A 23,749-nucleotide genomic window follows, 5' to 3' on the forward strand; every position below is an offset into this window, starting at 1 on the left:
TGAAACTAAAAAGGGTTCTGCCTGGAACCAAAAAGGGTTCCGCCTGGAACCAAAAAGGGTTCCGCCTGGAACCAAAAAGGGTTCCGCCTGGAACTAAAAAGGGTTCCACCTGGAACTATAAAGGGTTCCACCTGTAACTAAAACGGGTTTTACCTGGAACTAAAATGGGTTCTACCTGGAACTAAAAAGGGTTCTCTTATGGGGACAGCCGAAGAATCCTTTTGGAACTCTTTTTTTCTAAGAATGTAGCGTAATTAGATCTCTGGTAATAAATAAAAAAACATTCTGGTTAAAGGACCATTTATTTCCAGTGTAACATTTGAAACCACGACCACACACCTGCAGATGTTTCTTTAACTAGATTTTTCTTAACTAGAAATGTAGCAACCTTGCAAATACTCGTAATGAGTCCGTCATCAAAAATATGTTTGAGTCACCAATAGGTTTGAGTCACCAGTAGGTTTGAGTAACCAGTAGGTTTGAGTCACCAATAGGTTTGAGTTACCAGTATGTTTGAGTCACCAGTAGGTTTGAGTCACCAATATGTTTGAGTCACCAGTAGGTTTCAGTCACCAATATATTTGAGTAACCAGTATGTTTGAGTCACCAATAGGTTTGAGTCACCAGTAGGTTTGAGTCACCAGTAGGTTTGAGTCACCAGTAGGTTTAAGTCACCAGTAGGTTTGAGTCACCAATATATTTGAGTAACCAATAGGTTTGAGTCACCAATAGGTTTGAGTCACCAGTAGGTTTGAGTCACCAATAGGGTTGAGTAACCAATATGTTTGAGTCACCAATATGTTTGAGTCACCAGTAGGTTTCAGTCACCAGTAGGTTTGAGTCACCAGTAGGTTTGAGTCACCAATAGGTTTGAGTCACCAGTAGGTTTGAGTCACCAGTAGGTTTGAGTCACCAGTAGGTTTGAGTCACCAATAGGTTTGAGTCACCAGTAGGTTTGAGTCACCAATAGGTTTGAGTCACCAGTAGGTTTAAGGCACCAATAGGTTTGAGTCACCAGTAGGTTTGAGTCACCAGTAAGTTTGAGTCACCAATAGGTTTGAGTCACCAATAGGTTTGAGTCATCAATAGGTTTGAGTCACCAATATGTTTGAGTCACCAGTAGGTTTCAGTCACCAATATATTTGAGTAACCAGTAGGTTTGAGTCACCAATCGGTTTGAGTCACCAGTAGGTTTGAGTCACCAGTAGGTTTGAGTCACCAGTAGGTTTGAGTCACCAATAGGTTTGAGTCACCAATAGGTTTGAGTAACCAGTAGGTTTGAGTCACCAATCGGTTTGAGTCACCAGTAGGTTTGAGTCACCAGTAGGTTTGAGTCCCCAATAGGTTTGAGTCACCAGTAGGTTTGAGTAACCAATATATTTGAGTCACCAATCCGTTCGAGTCACCAGTAGGTTTGAGTTACCAATAGGTTTGAGTCACCAGTAGGTTTGAGTCACCAATATATTTGAGTAACCAGTAGGTTTGAGTCACCAATAGGTTTGAGTCACCAGTAGGTTTGAGTCACCAATAGGTTTGAGTCACCAATAGGTTTGAGTCACCAATATATTTGAGTCACCAATCGGTTCGAGTCACCAGTAGGTTTGAGTTACCAATAGGTTTGAGTCACCAGTAGGTTTGAGTCACCAATATATTTGAGTAACCAGTAGGTTTGAGTCACCAATAGGTTTGAGTCACCAATAGGTTTGAGTAACCAAGGGAACAAGAAGTAATAGCCTAAACTACCACACATCTTTAAGAGGAAACCATTGATTCAATACAATAGACCTGTTGTGGAGGAACATGGCTCACACACATGCACACACATGAATGCACAACACACACACACACACACACACACACACACACACACACACACACACACACACACCTGTCAGATTGAGACATCAATCAGATTACCTACAGTCTAATCAGCACCATTGAGACAGTCAGATTACCTACAGTCTATTCAGCACCATTGAAACAGTCAGATTACCTACAGTCTATTCAGCACCATTGAGACTGTCAGATTACCTACAGTCTATTCAGCACCATTGAGACAGTCAGATTACCTACAGTCTAATCAGCACCATTGAGACAGTCAGATTACCTACAGTCTATTCAGCACCATTGAGACAGTCAGATTACCTACAGTCTAATCAGCACCATTGAGACAGTCAGATTACCTACAGTCTATTCAGCACCATTGAGACTGTCAGATTACCTACAGTCTATTCAGCACCATTGAGACATTTGTATTTTTAATATTTTTTAAATGAACCTTAATTTAACTAGGCAAGTCAGTTAAGAACAAATTCTTATTTACAAAGACAGCCTACCCCGGCCGAACCCTAACCCGGATGAAGCTGGAGCAATTGTGCCCCGTCATATGGGACTCCCAATCACGGCCGGGTTGTGATACAGCCCAGGATCGAACCAGGGCGTCCGTAGTGACGCCTCTAGCACTGAGATGCAGTGCCTTAGACCGTTGCGCCACTACAGTAAGCAGTTCACGTCATGCGTTACAAACATGACTTGAGCTACTCAGCTGCTACAGATGACAACAAGACTGGTGTGGGACGTCTCGTCTTACACCCTAGTGCAGTCTACGATAACCAGAGCAGCATGTTCTATTGTAGGATTCTACAGCAGGAAAGTGTTGGCTGTTAGCCTCCATTCAGCTTTGTGACTTACATTGGATATATCTCCGGAAGCCCATTGTCCGGTGTGGGGCTGATGGTGCTGGCTGGGCCAGTGTGGGTGTGTGGGTCCTGGTCTCCCTGTCTCTCCCTGGCCCTTCGTCTCCGTTCCCGCTCTATCTCCTCAGCATCTTCAATACTGCGCTGGGCCGTCACCCTGGAACACAGAGGCAGCGAAAGAGAATATAAAAATAAAATTCATATTTTCATGTGTGGACCAATTATTAATATTTTTGCTTATGGACAGAGTAAGAAACACACAGGAAGTCTGCAAACACATTCCCTCCTACTGGTGAGGTACAAGTGAGAGGAACAAAGTGAAAACCAGGGGATATATAAACATGTTTACCTAGGCAAGTAACTAACTAACCAGCTCACCTGTCAGATAACTCTACTGTAACCCTACTAACTAACTAACCAGCTCACCTGTCAGATAACTCTACTGTAACCCTACTAACTAACTAACCAGCTCACCTGACAGATAACTCTACTGTGACCCTACTAACTAACTAACCAGCTCACCTGACAGATAACTCTACTGTAACCCTACTAACTAACTAACCAGCTCACCTGTCAGATAACTCTACTAACTAACTAAACAGCTCACCTGACAGATAACTCTACTGTAACCCTACTAACTAACTAACCAGCTCACCTGTCAGATAACTCTACTGTAACCCTACTAACTAACTAACCAGCTCACCTGTCAGATAACTCTACTGTAACCCTACTAACTAACCAGCTCACCTGTCAGATAACTCTACTGTGACCCTGCTAACTAACTAACCAGCTCACCTGTCAGATAACTCTACTGTAAACCTACTAACTAACCAGCTCACCTGTCAGATAACTCTACTGTAACCCTACTAACTAACCAGCTCACCTGACAGATAACTCTACTGTGACCCTGCTAACTAACCAGCTCACCTGTCAGATAACTCTACTGTAACCCTGCTAACTAACTAACCAGCTCACCTGACAGATAACTCTACTGTGACCCTACTAACTAACTAACCAGCTCACCTGACAGATAACTCTACTGTAACCCTACTAACTAACTAACCAGCTCACCTGACAGATAACTCTACTGTGACCCTACTAACTAACTAACCAGCTCACCTGACAGATAACTCTACTGTAACCCTACTAACTAACTAACCAGCTCACCTGACAGATAACTCTACTGTGACCCTGCTAACTAACTAACCAGCTCACCTGTCAGATAACTCTACTGTGACCCTACTAACTAACCAGCTCACCTGACAGATAACTCTACTGTGACCCTGCTAACTAACTAACCAGCTCACCTTACAGATAACTCTACTGTAACCCTACTAACTAACTAACCAGCTCACCTGTCAGATAACTCTCCTGTGACCCTGCTAACTAACTAACCAGCTCACCTGTCAGATAACTCTACTGTGACCCTACTAACTAACCAGCTCACCTGACAGATAACTCTCCTGTGACCCTACTAACTAACCAGCTCACCTGACAGATAACTCTCCTGTGACCCTACTAACTAACCAGCTCACCTGACAGATAACTCTCCTGTGACCCTACTAACTAACCAGCTCACCTGACAGATAACTCTCCTGTGACCCTACTAACTAACCAGCTCACCTGTCAGATAACTCTCCTGTGACCCTACTAACTAACCAGCTCACCTGTCAGATAACTCTCCTGTGACCCTACTAACTAACCAGCTCACCTGACAGATAACTCTACTGTGACCCTACTAACTAACCAGCTCACCTGACAGATAACTCTCCTGTGACCCTACTAACTAACCAGCTCACCTGACAGATAACTCTACTGTGACCCTACTAACTAACCAGCTCATGACTGTTTCCGCTATTAGAGTTTCTGAGTTGCAGCCGTCTTCAACACACTGAACTTCACCCTCCCCCATTCTTCCTATGTTCCAGCCATTAGCTCATAGCCCCGCCTCCTCCGCTGCATGTGAAAGAGTCATAGAGGAGGGAGGGGTGAGAATGTCGAGGGGCAGAGGAGAGGAGGGAGGGAGGGAGGAGTGAGCAGGTCGAGAGGCAGAGGAGAGAGGAGGGAGGGAGGAGTGAGTAGGTCGAGAGGTAGAGGAGAGGAGGGAGGGAGGAGTGAGTAGGTCGAGAGGCAGAGGAGAGAGGAGGGAGGGAGGAGTGAGTAGGTCGAGAGGCAGAGGAGAGAGGGAGGGAGGAGTGAGTAGGTCGAGAGGCAGAGGAGAGAGGAGGGAGGGAGGAGTGAGTAGGTCGAGAGGCAGAGGAGAGAGGAGGGAGGAGGAGTAGGTGAGTAGGTCGAGAGGCAGAGGAGGAGGGAGGGAGGAGTGAGTAGGTCGAGAGGCAGAGAGAGAGGAGGGAGGGAGGAGTGAGTAGGTCGAGAGGTAGAGGAGAGGAGGGAGGGAGGAGTGAGTAGGTCGAGAGGCAGAGGAGAGAGGAGGGAGGGAGGAGTGAGTAGGTCGAGAGGTAGAGGAGAGGAGGGAGAGGAGGAGTGAGTAGGTCGAGAGGCAGAGGAGAGAGGAGGGAGGGAGGAGTGAGTAGGTCGAGAGGAGAGGAGGGAGGGAGGGAGGAGATGAGTAGGTCGAGAGGCAGAGAGAGAGGAGGGAGGGAGGAGTGAGTAGGTCGAGAGGCAGAGGGAGAGGAGGGAGGGAGGAGTGAGTAGGTCGAGAGGCAGAGGAGAGAGGGGAGGGAGGAGTGGTAGGTCGAGTAGGTCGAGAGGCAGAGGGAGGAGGAGTAGGGAGAGGAGGGAGGGAGGAGCTGAGTAGGTCGAGAGGCAGAAGAGGAGGGAGGGAGGAGTGAGTAGGTCGAGAGGCAGAGAGAGAGGAGGGAGGGAGGAGTGAGTAGGTCGAGAGGCAGAGGAGAGAGGAGGGAGGGGGAGGAGGTGAGTAGGAGAGGAGGGAGGGAGGTCAGAGGCAGAGAGAGGAGGGAGGGAGGAGTGAGTAGGTCGAGAGGCAGAGAGGAGGGAGGGAGGGTGAGTAGGTCGAGAGGCAGAGGAGAGAGGAGGGAGGGAGGAGTGAGTAGGTCGAGAGGCAGAGGAGAGAGGAGGGAGGGAGGAGTGAGTAGGTCGAGAGGCAGAGGAGAGAGGAGGGAGGGAGGAGTGAGTAGGTCGAGAGGCAGAGGAGAGGAGGGAGGGAGGAGTGAGAAGGTCGAGAGGCAGAGGAGAGGGGGAGGGAGGAGTGAGTAGGTCGAGAGGCAGAGGAGAGAGGAGGGAGGGAGGAGTGAGTAGGTCGAGAGGCAGAGGAGAGAGGAGGGAGGGAGGAGTGAGTAGGTCGAGAGGCAGAGGAGAGAGGAGGGAGGGAGGAGTGAGTAGGTCGAGAGGCAGAGGAGAGAGGAGGGAGGGAGGAGTGAGTAGGTCGAGAGGCAGAGGAGAGAGGGAGGGAGGGAGGAGTGAGTAGGTCGAGAGGTAGAGGAGAGGAGGGAGGGAGGAGTGAGTAGGTCGAGAGGCAGAGGAGAGAGGAGGGAGGGAGGAGTGAGTAGGTCGAGAGGCAGAGGAGAGGAGGGAGGGAGGAGTGAGTAGGTCGAGAGGCAGAGGAGAGAGGAGGGAGGGAGGAGTGAGTAGGTCGAGAGGCAGAGGAGAGAGGAGGGAGGGAGGAGTGAGTAGGTTGAGAGGCAGAGGAGAGAGGAGGGAGGAGTGAGTAGGTTGAGAGGCAGAGGAGAGAGGAGGGAGGAGTGAGTAGGTTGAGAGGCAGAGGAGAGAGGAGGGAGGGAGGAGTGAGTAGGTCGAGAGGCAGAGGAGAGAGGAGGGAGGGAGGAGTGAGTAGGTCGAGAGGCAGAGGAGAGAGGAGGGAGGGAGGAGTGAGTAGGTCGAGAGGTAGAGGAGAGGAGGGAGGGAGGAGTGAGTAGGTCGAGAGGCAGAGGAGAGAGGAGGGGGAGGGAGGAGTGAGTAGGTCGAGAGGCAGAGGAGAGAGGAGGGAGGGAGGAGTGAGTAGGTCGAGAGGCAGAGGAGAGAGGAGGGAGGGAGGAGTGAGTAGGTCGAGAGGCAGAGGAGAGGAGGGAGGGAGGAGTGAGTAGGTCGAGAGGCAGAGGAGAGAGGAGGGAGGGAGGAGTGAGTAGGTCGAGAGGTAGAGGAGAGGAGGGAGGGAGGAGTGAGTAGGTCGAGAGGCAGAGGAGAGAGGAGGGAGGGAGGAGTGAGTAGGTCGAGAGGCAGAGGAGAGAGGAGGGAGGAGTGAGTAGGTCGAGAGGCAGAGGAGAGGAGGGAGGGAGGAGTGAGCAGGTCGAGAGGCAGAGGAGAGAGGAGGGAGGGAGGAGTGAGTAGGTCGAGAGGTAGAGGAGAGGAGGGAGGGGTGAGTAGGTCGAGAGGCAGAGGAGAGAGGAGGGAGGGGTGAGTAGGTCGAGAGGCAGAGGAGAGAGGAGGGAGGGAGGAGTGAGTAGGTCGAGAGGTAGAGTAGAGGAGGGAGGGAGGAGTGAGTAGGTCGAGAGGCAGAGGAGAGGAGGGAGGAGTGAGTAGGTCGAGAGGCAGAGGAGAGAGGAGGGAGGGAGGAGTGAGTAGGTCGAGAGGCAGAGGAGAGAGGAGGGAGGGAGGAGTGAGCAGGTCGAGAGGCAGAGGAGAGGAGGGAGGAGTGAGTAGGTCGAGAGGCAGAGGAGAGAGGAGGGAGGAGTGAGTAGGTCGAGAGGCAGAGGAGAGAGGAGGGAGGGAGGAGTGAGTAGGTCGAGAGGCAGAGGAGAGGAGGGAGGGAGGAGTGAGCAGGTCGAGAGGCAGAGGAGAGAGGAGGGAGGAGTGAGTAGGTCGAGAGGCAGAGGAGAGAGGAGGGAGGAGTGAGTAGGTCGAGAGGCAGAGGAGAGAGGAGGGAGGGAGGAGTGAGTAGGTCGAGAGGCAGAGGAGAGAGGAGGGAGGGAGGAGTGAGTAGGTCGAGAGGCAGAGGAGGGAGGAGGGAGGGAGGAGTGAGTAGGTTGAGAGGCAGAGGAGAGGAGGGAGGAGTGAGTAGGTCGAGAGGCAGAGGAGAGAGGAGGGAGGGAGGAGTGAGTAGGTCGAGAGGCAGAGGAGAGAGGAGGGAGGAGTGAGTAGGTCGAGAGGCAGAGGAGAGAGGAGGGAGGGAGGAGTGAGTAGGTCGAGAGGCAGAGGAGAGAGGAGGGAGGAGTGAGTAGGTCGAGAGGCAGAGGAGAGAGGAGGGAGGAGTGAGTAGGTCGAGAGGCAGAGGAGAGAGGAGGGAGGGAGGAGTGAGTAGGTCGAGAGGCAGAGGAGAGAGGAGGGAGGAGTGAGTAGGTCGAGAGGCAGAGGAGAGAGGAGGGAGGGAGGAGTGAGTAGGTCGAGAGGCAGAGGAGAGAGGAGGGAGGAGTGAGTAGGTCGAGAGGCAGAGGAGAGAGGAGGGAGGGAGGAGTGAGTAGGTCGAGAGGCAGAGGAGAGAGGAGGGAGGAGGGAGTGAGTAGGTCGAGAGGCAGAGGAGAGAGGAGGGAGGGAGGAGTGAGTAGGTCGAGAGGCAGAGGAGAGAGGAGGGAGGGAGGAGTGAGTAGGTCGAGAGGTAGAGGAGAGGAGGGAGGGAGGAGTGAGTAGGTCGAGAGGCAGAGGAGAGGAGGGAGGGAGGAGTGAGTAGGTCGAGAGGCAGAGGAGAGAGGAGGGAGGGAGGAGTGAGTAGGTCGAGAGGCAGAGGAGAGAGGAGGGAGGGAGGAGTGAGTAGGTCGAGAGGCAGAGGAGAGGAGGGAGGAGTGAGTAGGTCGAGAGGCAGAGGAGAGAGGAGGGAGGGAGGAGTGAGCAGGTCGAGAGGCAGAGGAGAGGAGGGAGGAGTGAGTAGGTCGAGAGGCAGAGGAGAGAGGAGGGAGGAGTGAGTAGGTCGAGAGGCAGAGGAGAGAGGAGGGAGGAGTGAGTAGGTCGAGAGGCAGAGGAGAGAGGAGGGAGGGAGGAGTGAGTAGGTCGAGAGGCAGAGGAGAGAGGAGGGAGGAGTGAGTAGGTCGAGAGGCAGAGGAGAGAGGAGGGAGGAGTGAGTAGGTCGAGAGGCAGAGGAGAGAGGGGGGAGGGAGGAGTGAGTAGGTCGAGAGGCAGAGGAGAGAGGAGGAAGGGAGGAGTGAGCAGGTCGAGAGGCAGAGGAGAGGAGGGGAGGGAGGAGTGAGTAGGTCGAGAGGCAGAGGAGAGGAGGGAGGGAGGAGTGAGTAGGTCGAGAGGCAGAGGAGAGAGGAGGGAGGGAGGAGTGAGTAGGTCGAGAGGCAGAGGAGAGAGGAGGGAGGAGTGAGTAGGTCGAGAGGCAGAGGAGAGAGGAGGGAGGGAGGAGTGAGTAGGTCGAGAGGCAGAGGAGAGAGGAGGGAGGAGGGAGTGAGTAGGTCGAGAGGCAGAGGAGAGAGGAGGGAGGGAGGAGTGAGTAGGTCGAGAGGCAGAGGAGAGAGGAGGGAGGGAGGAGTGAGTAGGTCGAGAGGCAGAGGAGAGAGGAGGGAGGAGTGAGTAGGTCGAGAGGCAGAAGAGAGAGCAAGGAGGGAGGAGTGAGTAGGTCGAGAGGCAGAGGAGAGAGGAGGGAGGGAGGAGTGAGTAGGTCGAGAGGCAGAAGAGAGAGCAAGGAGGGGGGCAGAGAGAAAGGGTGAGTAGGTTAAGAGGTAGAGGATAGAGGAAGGAGTGGGGAGGGAGGCAGAGGGAGGGGTGAGTAGGTTACGAGGTAGAGGAGAGAGGAAGGAGTGGGGAGGGAGGCAGAGGGATGGGGTGAGTAGGTCGAGGGAGGGAGGGAGGGAGGGAGGGAGGGAGGGAGGGAGGGATGGAGGGAGGGAGGGAGGGAGAGAGAGAGGGAGGGAGAGGGGTGGGGGGTGGGGGGAGGGAGGAGAAAAGAGATTCTGGAGAAGAGTTTTGGTCAGGAGGACTGAAGAGGAGGATGCCAGAGGTTGGAGTGGGTCAAAGAGGAGTTTCTTGTCCTGGTATGAACTCTACACAGGGGAGCCACACACACACACACACACACACACACACACACACACACACACACACACACACACACACACACACACACACACACACACACACACACACACACACACACACACACACACACACACAAACATACACACTCCTAGGATCCATCATTTCCTCTCCATTCTTACTGTAAGTGGAGCCAACACAGCGACTGACAGTCCTCCTCAACAATGGCCTTTAATTCACCACAATGGAAACATTCATGTCAATTCAGCCATTTGGTTTCCTAAACTATTTCATAAAACAATAAAAGGACTGACTCATCTTGACCAGGGGGAAATGTTCTTTAATAATCTTTGTTCTGTTTCTGAATCTGAATCAATCAACAAATGAAGGGTTGATTTCCATCCATAGACTAGACTCAGATTGTCATGCAAATAGATACTGTATAAAATCACTTTATTTCTACTGTTTCAAGATTGTTTATCATTAAATCACATCAAAGCCCACCATTCTCATTTCCTATATAATTGCTATGTAGACCACAGAGAAGACGGAGCTGCCAAATCTCTAGTTTATATTGGAGCTCAGCTGCCTCTAATGTAATGAACCCGTGCTTTGCTGTTCTCTCTTCGGGTCTCTTTGGGTCGCTAAATAATGAGTCTAAAACGATAGGGGGGCCTGGCACAGAATGTGAGGAACTGTTACTATTGGGATGTTTTTCTCATTTTAAACACACAATGTATCCTATATAATTTTGGGGACAACATATCAACAATTCCCTATACCTTGGTCTGGAGAATACATCTAAGCATAACCACAACCACACCGTCCGTATGTGTTGAATGCAGAAGCTTCTGAGGAAAATGAGTTTGATGAACATTACAAGTTTTGTACTTCTATTTACTATTTATGGCCTGTAGGCCTCATTGACCTGAGCTCATACAACTCGTTTGTGAGTAAAACAAGCATAATGTATGGATTATTTTGACTATAACAAATACTCAGATGAAATATATTGTGATATTTATCACAGAATATTTTGTGTCAAAGTTTAACCAGGACTCTCGCCTCCTCACCAGTGTCATGATCAGCGATATGATCAAGAGCCTCAAATACAGTATAGCGTTTGGTCATTGTGCTGCCACAGAAAAAGGCAAGGCCTCAAAAAAGCGTTGTATACCAGAGCTGCGAGAAAAGGGGAGTGTGTGTGTGTGTGTGTGTGTGTGTGTGTGTGTGTGTGTGTGTGTGTGTGTGTGTGTGTGTGTGTGTGTGTGTGTGTGTGTGTGTTCAAACACACATGCATGTGGGGGTCTGTGAGAGGAAGTGTGTCCATCTGATGAATGGACATGTGCCTGAACTCAGTTTTATACACTAATTGTAGTCTCACCCATTCATTTCTAATGACCCGTCATTTTTGACCGAGAACAAAAGTTGTACATAAGTTAAATAAAACACCCAAAACGTAAAGAAAATCATCCACATGTATTTTGTGTGTTCAGATGCCCTGTGAGGACAAAGTCCTGGAACCTTATGACAATCAGATGAAATTAACTAAATTTTTCAGAGAGAAAACGGTTAACAAAAAGGAAACATGGTTTGTTGTAATGTTGTAAGGCCTGCTGTTCTTTATATTCCTATTAGAGGGGTGGGCATTCATTTTTTATACACTAATGTTAATTGATGAAGATCTGTTGTTAGCTTTAGCTAGCAGGAACTATATGCTTTTGTTGTTAGCTTTAGCTAGCAGGAACTATATGCTTTTGTTGTTAGCTTAAGCTAGCAGGAACTATATGCTTTTGTTGTTAGCTTAAGCTAGCAGGTACTATATGCTTTTGTTGTTAGCTTTAGCTAGCAGGAACCATATGCTTTTGTTGTTAGCTTTAGCTAGCAGGAACTATATGGTTTTGTCGTTAGCTTTAGCTAGCAGGAACTATAGACTTTTGATGTTAGCTTTAGCTAGCAGGAACTATATGCTTTTGTCGTTAGCTTAAGCTAGCAGGAACTATATGGTTTTGTTGTTAGCTTTAGCTAGCAGGAACTATATGCTTTTGTTGTTAGCTTTAGCTAGCAGGAACTATATGCTTTTGTCGTTAGCTTTAGCTAGCAGGAACTATATGCTTTTGTCTTGAAGCTAAAAATGCAATGAGTGTACAGATGAGAAAATAAACCGTTAAATTTTCTGAACATGCTTGCGATTTGTTGCGTTATTCAAAAGTGTAATATGGTAGATGCATGAAGATTTGCTTGCTTAACGTTAGCTAGTAGCTAGCTAGTAGAATAGTTTGCGATGCTTAGCTTCCTGGCTAGAGGCTACTGTGACATCTACGGGATACTTTTGAGATGCGGAGCGAGAATGTCAACCGAACCCTCTCTCGGCTTGTGACATTCCCACCATATTATGTCAATTGAAATGTCACTCTGATAACTCTATTCAGTCACTCTGATAACTCTATTCAGTCACTCTGATAACTCTATTCAGTCACTCTGATAGCTCTATTCAGTCACTCTGATAACTCTATTCAGTCACTCTGATAACTCTATTCAGTCACTCTGATAACTCTATTCAGTCACTCTGATAGCTCTATTCAGTCACTCTGATAGCTCTATTCAGTCACTCTGATAACTCTATTCAGTCACTCTGATAGCTCTATTCAGTCACTCTGATAACTCTATTCAGTCACTCTGATAACTCTATTCAGTCACTCTGATAACTCTATTCAGTCACTCTGATAACTCTATTCAGTCACTCTGATAGCTCTATTCAGTCACTCTGATAACTCTATTCAGTCACTCTGATAACTCTATTCAGTCACTCTGATAACTCTATTCAGTCACTCTGATAGCTCTATTCAGTCACTCTGATAACTCTATTCAGTCACTCTGATAACTCTATTCAGTCACTCTGATAGCTCTATTCAGTCACTCTGATAACTCTATTCAGTCACTCTGATAACTCTATTCAGTCACTCTGATAACTCTATTCAGTCACTCTGATAGCTCTATTCAGTCACTCTGATAACTCTATTCAGTCACTCTGATAACTCTATTCAGTCACTCTGATAGCTCTATTCAGTCACTCTGATAACTCTATTCAGTCACTCTGATTACTCTATTCAGTCACTCTGATAACTCTATTCAGTCACTCTGATAACTCTATTCAGTCACTCTGATAACTCTATTCAGTCACTCTGATAGCTCTATTCAGTCACTCTGATAACTCTATTCAGTCACTCTGATAACTCTATTCAGTCACTCTGATAACTCTATTCAGTCACTCTGATAACTATATTCAGTCACTCTGATAACTCTATTCAGTCACTCTGATAACTATATTCAGTCACTCTGATAACTCTATTCAGTCAGTTGAAATGTCACTCTGATAACTCTATTCAGTCACTGATAGCTCTATTCAGTCACTCTGATAGCTCTATTCAGTCACTCTGATAACTCTATTCAGTCACTCTGATAACTCTATTCAGTCACTCTGATAACTCTATTCAGTCACTCTGATAACTATATTCAGTCACTCTGATAACTCTATTCAGTCAGTTGAAATGTCACTCTGATAACTCTATTCAGTCACTCTGATAGCTCTATTCAGTCACTCTGATAACTCTATTCAGTCACTCTGATAACTCTATTCAGTCACTCTGATAACTCTATTCAGTCACTCTGATAACTCTATTCAGTCACTCTGATAGCTCTATTCAGTCACTCTGATAACTCTATTCAGTCACTCTGATAACTCTATTCAGTCACTCTGATAACTCTATTCAGTCACTCTGATAGCTCTATTCAGTCACTCTGATAACTCTATTCAGTCACTCTGATAACTCTATTCAGTCACTCTGATAGCTCTATTCAGTCACTCTGATAACTCTATTCAGTCACTCTGATAACTCTATTCAGTCACTCTGATAACTCTATTCAGTCACTCTGATAGCTCTATTCAGTCACTCTGATAACTCTATTCAGTCACTCTGATAACTCTATTCAGTCACTCTGATAGCTCTATTCAGTCACTCTGATAACTCTATTCAGTCACTCTGATTACTCTATTCAGTCACTCTGATAGCTCTATTCAGTCACTCTGATAACTCTATTCAGTCACTCTGATAACTCTATTCAGTCACTCTGATAGCCCTATTCAGTCACTCTGATAGCTCTATTCAGTCACTCTGATAGCTCTATTCAGTCACTCTGAACTCTATTCAGTCACTCTGATAGCTCTATTCAGTCACTCTGATAACTCTATTCAGTCACTCTGATAGCCCTATTCAGTCACTCTGATAGCTCTATTCAGTCACTCTGATAACTCTATTCAGTCACTCTGATAGCTCTATTCAGACACTCTGATAACTATATTCAGTCACTCTGATAACTCTATTCAGTCACTCTGATAGCTCTATTCAGTCACTCTGATAACTCTATTCAGTCACTCTGATAACTCTATTCAGTCACTCTGATAACTCTATTCAGTCACTCTGATAACTATATTCAGTCACTCTGATAACTCTATTCAGTCACTCTGATAACTATATTCAGTCACTCTGATAACTCTATTCAGTCAGTTGAAATGTCACTCTGATAACTCTATTCAGTCACTGATAGCTCTATTCAGTCACTCTGATAGCTCTATTCAGTCACTCTGATAACTCTATTCAGTCACTCTGATAACTCTATTCAGTCACTCTGATAACTCTATTCAGTCACTCTGATAACTATATTCAGTCACTCTGATAACTCTATTCAGTCAGTTGAAATGTCACTCTGATAACTCTATTCAGTCACTCTGATAGCTCTATTCAGTCACTCTGATAACTCTATTCAGTCACTCTGATAACTCTATTCAGTCACTCTGATAACTCTATTCAGTCACTCTGATAACTCTATTCAGTCACTCTGATAGCTCTATTCAGTCACTCTGATAACTCTATTCAGTCACTCTGATAACTCTATTCAGTCACTCTGATAACTCTATTCAGTCACTCTGATAGCTCTATTCAGTCACTCTGATAACTCTATTCAGTCACTCTGATAACTCTATTCAGTCACTCTGATAGCTCTATTCAGTCACTCTGATAACTCTATTCAGTCACTCTGATAACTCTATTCAGTCACTCTGATAACTCTATTCAGTCACTCTGATAGCTCTATTCAGTCACTCTGATAACTCTATTCAGTCACTCTGATAACTCTATTCAGTCACTCTGATAGCTCTATTCAGTCACTCTGATAACTCTATTCAGTCACTCTGATTACTCTATTCAGTCACTCTGATAACTCTATTCAGTCACTCTGATAACTCTATTCAGTCACTCTGATAACTCTATTCAGTCACTCTGATAGCTCTATTCAGTCACTCTGATAACTCTATTCAGTCACTCTGATAACTCTATTCAGTCACTCTGATAACTCTATTCAGTCACTCTGATAACTATATTCAGTCACTCTGATAACTCTATTCAGTCACTCTGATAACTATATTCAGTCACTCTGATAACTCTATTCAGTCAGTTGAAATGTCACTCTGATAACTCTATTCAGTCACTGATAGCTCTATTCAGTCACTCTGATAGCTCTATTCAGTCACTTTGATAACTCTATTCAGTCACTCTGATAACTCTATTCAGTCACTCTGATAACTCTATTCAGTCACTCTGATAACTATATTCAGTCACTCTGATAACTCTATTCAGTCAGTTGAAATGTCACTCTGATAACTCTATTCAGTCACTCTGATAGCTCTATTCAGTCACTCTGATAACTCTATTCAGTCACTCTGATAACTGTATTCAGTCACTCTGATAACTCTATTCAGTCACTCTGATAGCTCTATTCAGTCACTCTGATAGCTCTATTCAGTCACTCTGATAACTCTATTCAGTCACTCTGATAGCTCTATTCAGTCACTCTGATAGCTCTATTCAGTCACTCTGATAGCTCTATTCAGTCACTCTGATAACTCTATTCAGTCACTCTGATAACTCTATTCAGTCACTCTGATAACTCTATTCAGTCACTCTGATAGCTCTATTCAGTCACTCTGATAACTCTATTCAGTCACTCTGATAACTCTATTCAGTCACTCTGATAACTCTATTCAGTCACTCTGATAGCTCTATTCAGTCACTCTGATAGCTCTATTCAGTCACTCTGATAACTCTATTCAGTCACTCTGATAACTATATTCAGTCACTCTGATAACTCTATTCAGTCACTCTGATAGCCCTATTCTGTCACTCTGATAGCTCTATTCAGTCACTCTGATAGCTCTATTCAGTCACTCTGATAACTCTATTCAGTCACTCTGATAACTCTATTCAGTCACTCTGATAGCCCTATTCAGTCACTCTGATAGCTCTATTCAGTCACTCTGATAGCTCTATTCAGTCACTCTGAACTCTATTCAGTCACTCTGATAGCTCTATTCAGTCACTCTGATAACTCTATTCAGTCACTCTGATAGCCCTATTCAGTCACTCTGATAGCTCTATTCAGTCACTCTGATAACTCTATTCAGTCACTCTGATAGCTCTATTCAGACACTCTGATAACTATATTCAGTCACTCTGATAACTCTATTCAGTCACTCTGATAGCTCTATTCAGTCACTCTGATAGCCCTATTCAGTCACTCTGATAGCTCTATTCAGTCACTCTGATAGCTCTATTCAGTCACTCTGATAGCTCTATTCAGTCACTCTGATAACTCTATTCAGTCACTCTGATAGCCCTATTCAGTCACTCTGATAGCTCTATTCAGTCACTCTGAACTCTATTCAGTCACTCTGATAACTCTATTCAGTCACTCTGATAGCTCTATTCAGTCACTCTGATAACTATATTCAGTCACTCTGATAACTATAATCAGTCACTCTGATAACTCTATTCGGTCACTCTGATAGCTCTATTCAGCCACTCTGATAACTCTATTCAGTCACTCTGAACTCTATTCAGTCACTCTGATAACTCTATTCAGTCACTCTGATAGCTCTATTCAGTCACTCTGATAACTATATTCAGTCACTCTGATAACTATAATCAGTCACTCTGATAACTCTATTCGGTCACTCTGATAGCTCTATTCAGCCACTCTGATAACTATATTCAATGAAAATAAGCCCTAAGGTCTTTACTGTGTTAGAGAGCTGTATGCTGCTGAAACAACATCAGCCAACCTAGGTCACCACAGGATCACACCAGCCAAAATAGGTCACCTGAGGATCTGGCCTGGGATTGGCCAGTCTGAGCAGGAAGTATGATGTGGCCAGCACAGCAACAAACAGAGGTACCTCTCAGTCTCAGTCTCCAAACAATAAGACAAACAAGAGGAATTAAACATTTAAAGCCACAATCCTTATTCATGTGGCTCCTTAATCCTAATTAAAATGACCATTGAAAAGTAGTAATTATTGCATAGTGCACTTTTAATCTGTGTAAACCTCTCTCATAATGCCACCAGGACTGTACTGTACAGTGTATACTGACAAAACCACCTCCACCACCCATGTATTCTCTATGGCCAGAGGAGGTCATTCACTGCCAAAAGAAAGTTTGAGGGTACAAAACATTAGGAACACCTTCCTAACATTGAGTTGCGGCCCCTTTTTGCCCTCAGAACAGCCTCAATTCGTCAGGGTCATGCACTGTACAAGGTGTCGAAAGTGTTCCACAGGGATGCTGGCCCATGTTGAATCCAATGCCTCCTACAGTTTAAAAAAAAGTTGTCTGGATGTCCGTTGGGTGGTGGACCATTCTCGATTCACACGGGAAACTGTTGAGCGTGAAAAACCCAGCAGAGTTGCAGTTCTCAAACCGGTGCACCTGGCACCTACTATCATACCCCGTTCAAAGGCACTTCAATCTATTGTCTTTCCCTCTGAATGGCACACATACACAATCCATGTCTCAATTGATTCAAGGCTTAAAAATAATTGTTTAACATGTCTCCTCCCCTTCATCTACACTGATTGAAGCAGATTTAACAAGTGACATCAATAAGGGGATCATAGATTTTCACCTGGATTAACCTGGTCAGTCTATGTCATGGAAAGAGCAGGTGTTCCTAATGTTTTGTCCACTCAGCGTAAAACCCTCAGTGTAGCAGCATATGTTAGCTAGAGTAGAGATGTGGTTGTGGGAGAACAGAAGAGAACAGGAAAACATATTGTGAAGACCAACCTTTCCCTTTCGCACTATTGTTTCCACAACCAAGTCTGTAGCAACATCCCAACTCATAGTAACCTTTTCCCACTCTTCCCAAACCTTCCTAACCCTTTCCAACTCTTCCAAACCCCTTCCAACTCTTTCCAACCCTTTCCAACTCTTCCAAACCCTTTCCAACTCTTCCAAACCCCTTCCCAACCCTTTCCAACTCTTCCCAACCCTTCCCAACTCTTCCCAACCCTTTCCAACTCTTCCCAACCCTTTCCAACTCTTCCCAACCCTTTCCAACTCTTCCCAAACCTTTCCAACCCTTTCCAACTCTTCCCAACCCTTTCCAACTCTTCCCAACCCTTTCCAACTCTTCCCAACCCTTTCCAACTCTTCCCAACCCTTTTCAACTCTTCCCAACCCTTTCCAACTCTTCCCAACCCTTTCCAACTCTTCCAATCCCCTTCCAACTCTTCCCAAACCTTTCCAACCCTTTCCAACTCTTCCTAACCCTTTCCAACTCTTCCCAACCATTTCCAACTCTTCCCAACCCTTTCCAACTCTTCCCAACCCTTTTCAACTCTTCCCAACCCTTTCCAACTCTTCCCAACCCTTTCCAACTCTTCCCAACCCTTTCCAACTCTTCCAATCCCTTTCCAACTCTTCCCAACCCTTTCCAACTCTTCCCAACCCTTTCCAACTCTTCCCAACCCTTTCCAACTCTTCCAACCCTTCCAACTCTTCCCAAACCTTTCCAACCCTTTCCAACTCTTCCCAACCCTTTCCAACTCTTCCCAACCCTTTTCAACTCTTCCCAACCCTTTCCAACTCTTCCCAACCCTTTCCAACTCTTCCCAACCCTTTCCAACTCTTCCCAACCCTTTCCAACTCTTCCCAACCCTTTCCAACTCTTCCCTAATCTTTCCAACTCTTCCCAAACCTTTCCAACTTTTCCAAACCCCTTCCAACTCTTCCCAACCCTTTCCAACTCTTCCCAACCCTTTCCAACTCTTCCAAACCCCTTCCCAACCCTTTCCAACTCTTCCCAACCCTTCCCAACTCTTCCCAACCCTTTCCAACTCTTCCCAACCCTTTCCAACTCTTCCCAACCCTTTCCAACTCTTCCCAAACCTTTCCAACCCTTTCCAACTCTTCCCAACCCTTTCCAACTCTTCCCAACCCTTTCCAACTCTTCCCAACCCTTTCCAACTCTTCCCAACCCTTTTCAACTCTTCCCAACCCTTTCCAACTCTTCCCAACCCTTTCCAACTCTTCCAATCCCCTTCCAACTCTTCCCAAACCTTTCCAACCCTTTCCAACTCTTCCTAACCCTTTCCAACTCTTCCCAACCATTTCCAACTCTTCCCAACCCTTTCCAACTCTTCCCAACCCTTTTCAACTCTTCCCAACCCTTTCCAACTCTTCCCAACCCTTTCCAACTCTTCCCAACCCTTTCCAACTCTTCCAATCCCCTTCCAACTCTTCCCAAACCTTTCCAACCCTTTCCAACTCTTCCCAACCCTTTCCAACTCTTCCCAATCCTTTCCAACTTTTCCAAACCCCTTCCAACTCTTCCCAACCCTTTCCAACTCTTCCCAACCCTTTCCAACTCTTCCAAACCCCTTCCCAACCCTTTCCAACTCTTCCCAACCCTTCCCAACTCTTCCCAACCCTTTCCAACTCTTCCCAACCCTTTCCAACTCTTCCAACCCTTTCCAACTCTTCCCAACCCTTTCCAACTCTTCCCAAACCTTTCCAACCCTTTCCAACTCTTCCCAACCCTTTCCAACTCTTCCCAACCCTTTCCAACTCTTCCCAACCGTTTCCAACTCTTCCCAACCCTTTTCAACTCTTCCCAACCCTTTCCAACTCTTCCCAACCCTTTCCAACTCTTCCAATCCCCTTCCAACTCTTCCCAAACCTTTCCAACCCTTTCCAACTCTTCCTAACCCTTTCCAACTCTTCCCAACCATTTCAACTCTTCCCAACCCTTTCCAACTCTTCCCAACCCTTTTCAACTCTTCCCAACCCTTTCCAACTCTTCCCAACCCTTTCCAACTCTTCCCAACCCTTTCCAACTCTTCCAATCCCCTTCCAACTCTTCCCAAACCTTTCCAACCCTTTCCAACTCTTCCCAACCCTTTCCAACTCTTCCCAACCCTTTCCAACTCTTCCCAACCCTTTCCAACTCTTCCAATCCCCTTCCAACTCTTCCCAAACCTTTCCAACCCTTTCCAACTCTTCCCAACCCTTTCCAACTCTTCCCAACCCTTTCCAACTCTTCCCAACCCTTTCCAACTCTTCCCAACCCTTTTCAACTCTTCCCAACCCTTTCCAACTCTTCCCAACCCTTTCCAACTCTTCCAATCCCCTTCCAACTCTTCCCAAACCTTTCCAACCCTTTCCAACTCTTCCTAACCCTTTCCAACTCTTCCCAACCATTTCCAACTCTTCCCAACCCTTTCCAACTCTTCCCAACCCTTTTCAACTCTTCCCAACCCTTTCCAACTCTTCCCAACCCTTTCCAACTCTTCCCAACCCTTTCCAACTCTTCCAATCCCCTTCCAACTCTTCCCAAACCTTTCCAACCCTTTCCAACTCTTCCCAACCCTTTCCAACTCTTCCCAACCCTTTTCAACTCTTCCCAACCCTTTCCAACTCTTCCCAACCCTTTCCAACTCTTCCCAACCCTTTTCAACTCTTCCCAACCCTTTCCAACTCTTCCCAACCCTTTCCAACTCTTCCCAACCCTTTCCAACTCTTCCAATCCCCTTCCAACTCTTCCCAAACCTTTCCAACCCTTTCCAACTCTTCCCAACCCTTTCCAACTCTTCCCAACCCTTTTCAACTCTTCCCAACCCTTTCCAACTCTTCCCAACCCTTTCCAACTCTTCCCAACCCTTTCCAACTCTTCCCAACCCTTTCCAACTCTTCCCAACCCTTTCCAACTCTTCCCAACCCTTTTCAACTCTTCCTAACCCTTTCCAACTCTTCCAAACCCCTTCCAACTCTTTCCAACCCTTTCCAACTCTTCCAAACCCTTTCCAACCCTTTCCATTTTGAGAATGTCCCTTCTATCAGCATTTTCTCTCATACTACATAATCACTTGTGCATCCCTGGGTTATGACACGTGTGCTCTGGGTTTTGACGGGTAAAACTCTATCTGAGGCGTGTCTCCATCTCCTCTCGGGGGAGATGGAGACAGTCGAGGTCTGGAAGACAGATTGAGAGGGGTGGTGGAGAGGGCAGGAGGGTGTGTGTGTGTGTGTGTGTGTGTGTGTGTGTGTGTGTGTGTGTGTGTGTGTGTGTGTGTGTGTGTGTGTGTGTGTGTGTGTGTGTGTGTGTGTGTGTGTGTGTGTGTGTGTGTGTGTGTGTGTGTGTGTGTGTGTGTGTGTGTGTGTGTGTTTCTCCCCCAGATGATGTCATCTCCATTAGGGAAGTTCCAGCCATAAAAGACTCCATTGAACCCGCTGCAACCTGGTCTCAGAGCATTTCATATTATTCTATACGTAAATCCCGAGACAATCCATTTAGTATGGTATGTTATGAATTACAATTTGCGTGAGCTAACATGCTAAGTAGATGCAAAGTAGCTAAAAATAGCAAGTAGTTGAAAGATTGCTAATTAGCTAAAGTTGTCCTTGATGAGATTCGAACTCACAAACTTTGGGTTGCTAGATGTTCGCGTTATATCCATCAATCAAATGTATTCATAAAGCCCTTTTACATCAGCTGATATCTTAAAGTGCTGTACAGAAACCCAGCCTAAAACCCCAAACAGCAAGCAATGCAGATGTAGAAGCACGGTGGCTAGGAAACACTCCCTAATAAGACAGGAATCTAGGAAAAAACCTAGAGAGGAACCAGGCTATTAGGGGTGGCCAGTCCTCTTCTGGCTGTGCCGGGTGGAGATGATAACAGAACATGGCCAAGATGTTCAAACGTTCAGATAATAATAATGCTTACCCATCCACCCCAACCAATAACATTACCTTTGTTTTTGCGTTAAGTAACCATCTGTCTTATACCAAACATATCATATCATACTAATTTGAGTTTTCCCCTGGATTTACATGTACTATATTACGTCTAATCCATGACACCAGGACGTGAACCCAGACCCTTCAATGTCATTTTGATGATGTCATCACTAAGTGACGCAGATGGCTAAAGCAACTGAACCAGACAGGCAGTGATACAGCCGCGGGGCTGCTACACGACTACCATCAATCACTCTCCTGTTTGTGAGACAGCAACAACCTCAAACCTCACAGACAGACGTAGACAGTAGAGAGTCAATGAACTGCAATGATGAAACTTTAGCTTTAGTCATTTAGCTTTAGCCGACATTGTTAAGCCATTGAAGTTTTCTGTCACAATACGGGACGAAATAAAAGTTTGAAACAAGCAATCGTGAGCAAAGCACTTAGAATAGAAGGAAGTACCCTCCAAGTGTAAGAAGTTGTGACGTCGGCATTGTAATGATTCTGGATTGTAACGGTCTCCTTGCTTTACTCAAACACAACTTGCCCTGATTCGAAATACACAATGCAAACAATTCCCTGAGCAAAAGTACATTCTGTTTGGATTCTGGTACATACTGTGTGTTAGTGTATCATAATCAGGAACAGGTCTGGTCAGTGAGGTGCCACTGATATCCGTGACATTAATCTATGGTATGATATCAGTGAAATTAATCTATAGTCTGATATCAGTGACATTAATCTATAGTCTGATATCAGTGACATTAATCTATAGTCTGATATCAGTGACATTAATCTATAGTCTGATATCAGTGACATTAATCTATAGTCTGGTATCAGTGACATTAATCTACAGTTTAATATCAGTGACATTAATCTATAATCTGTGACACTAATCTATATACTGATATCCGTGACATTAATCTATAGTCTGATATCAGTGAAATTAATCTATAGTCTGATATCAGTGACATTAATCTATAGTCTGATATCAGTGACATTAATCTACAGTTTAATATCAGTGACATTAATCTATAATCTGTGACACTAATCTATATACTGATATCAGTGACATTAATCTATAATCTGATATCAGTGACATTAATCTATAGTCTGATATCAGTGACATTAATCTATAGTATGACATCAGTGACATTAATCTATAATCTGTGACATTAATCTACAATCTGATATCAGTGACATTAATCTATATTCTGATATCTGTGACATTAATCTATAATCTGTGACATGAATCTATAGTTTGATATCTGTGTCATTAATCTATAGTCTGATATCAGTGACATTAATCTACAGTCTTTTTTAAATATTTATTTTACCGTTATTTAACTAGGCAAGTCAGTTAGGAACAAATTCTTATTTTCAATGACGGCCTAGGAACAGTGGGTTAACTGCCTGTTCAGCGGAACTGCTCTGACTTGGGGTCTCCAGGACACCGTTACTTTTCATCTGGCGTTTACATCACAACGGCTAACAGTGAACATGGGGTTTTTAACACCTTCTCCCATAGTAACTGTCTTAATGATACAGAGGTTGTTGATTCTGCTCACCTCAAGTCTCTAGTGGTACACACTCCTGATGATGGAAACACGATTCCCAGAAACACAGGAGCCGACATTCAAATGATGGAACAAGAGTGATGGAACAAGAGTGATGGAGAAAGAGTGATGGAACAAGAGAGATGGAGAAAGAGTGATGGAACAAGAGAGATGGAGAAAGAGTGATGGAACAAGAGTGATGGAAAAAGAGTGATGGAACAAGAGAGATGGAGAAAGAGTGATGGAAAAAGAGTGATGGAGAAAGAGTGATGGAGAAAGAGTGATGGAACAAGAGTGATGGAGAAAGAGTGATGGAACAAGAGTGATGGAGAAAGAGTGATGGAACAAGAGTGATGGAGAAAGAGTGATGGAACAAGAGAGATGGAGAAAGAGTGATGGAGAAAGAGTGATGGAACAAGAGAGATGGAGAAAGAGTGATGGAACAAGAGTGATGGAACAAGGCAATAAGTGAAGTCACACTCAGCATTTGCTCTACATGTAACCTTCCCCAAGAGATCTGTGGATGAACTGGCCA

General features: G+C 45.8%; 1 protein-coding gene across 5 annotated transcripts in view; it reads right to left on the bottom strand.

Moving 5' to 3' along the window:
- The window catches only part of LOC127927505 (myb-like protein Q), a 65,054-nt gene that overhangs the window by 14,795 nt on the left and 26,510 nt on the right, over positions 1–23,749 (bottom strand). For all 5 annotated transcript variants that reach the window (XM_052513981.1, XM_052513977.1, XM_052513978.1 and 2 more), the window contains exon 2: positions 2,692–2,853. In XM_052513981.1, coding sequence (XP_052369941.1) covers positions 2,692–2,853 — 162 coding nt within the window. The remainder of the gene's footprint in view (positions 1–2,691; positions 2,854–23,749) is intronic.

The sequence above is a fragment of the Oncorhynchus keta genome, unplaced genomic scaffold (assembly GCF_023373465.1).
Source record: "Oncorhynchus keta strain PuntledgeMale-10-30-2019 unplaced genomic scaffold, Oket_V2 Un_scaffold_14703_pilon_pilon, whole genome shotgun sequence".
Taxonomy (NCBI): Eukaryota; Metazoa; Chordata; class Actinopteri; order Salmoniformes; family Salmonidae; genus Oncorhynchus; species Oncorhynchus keta.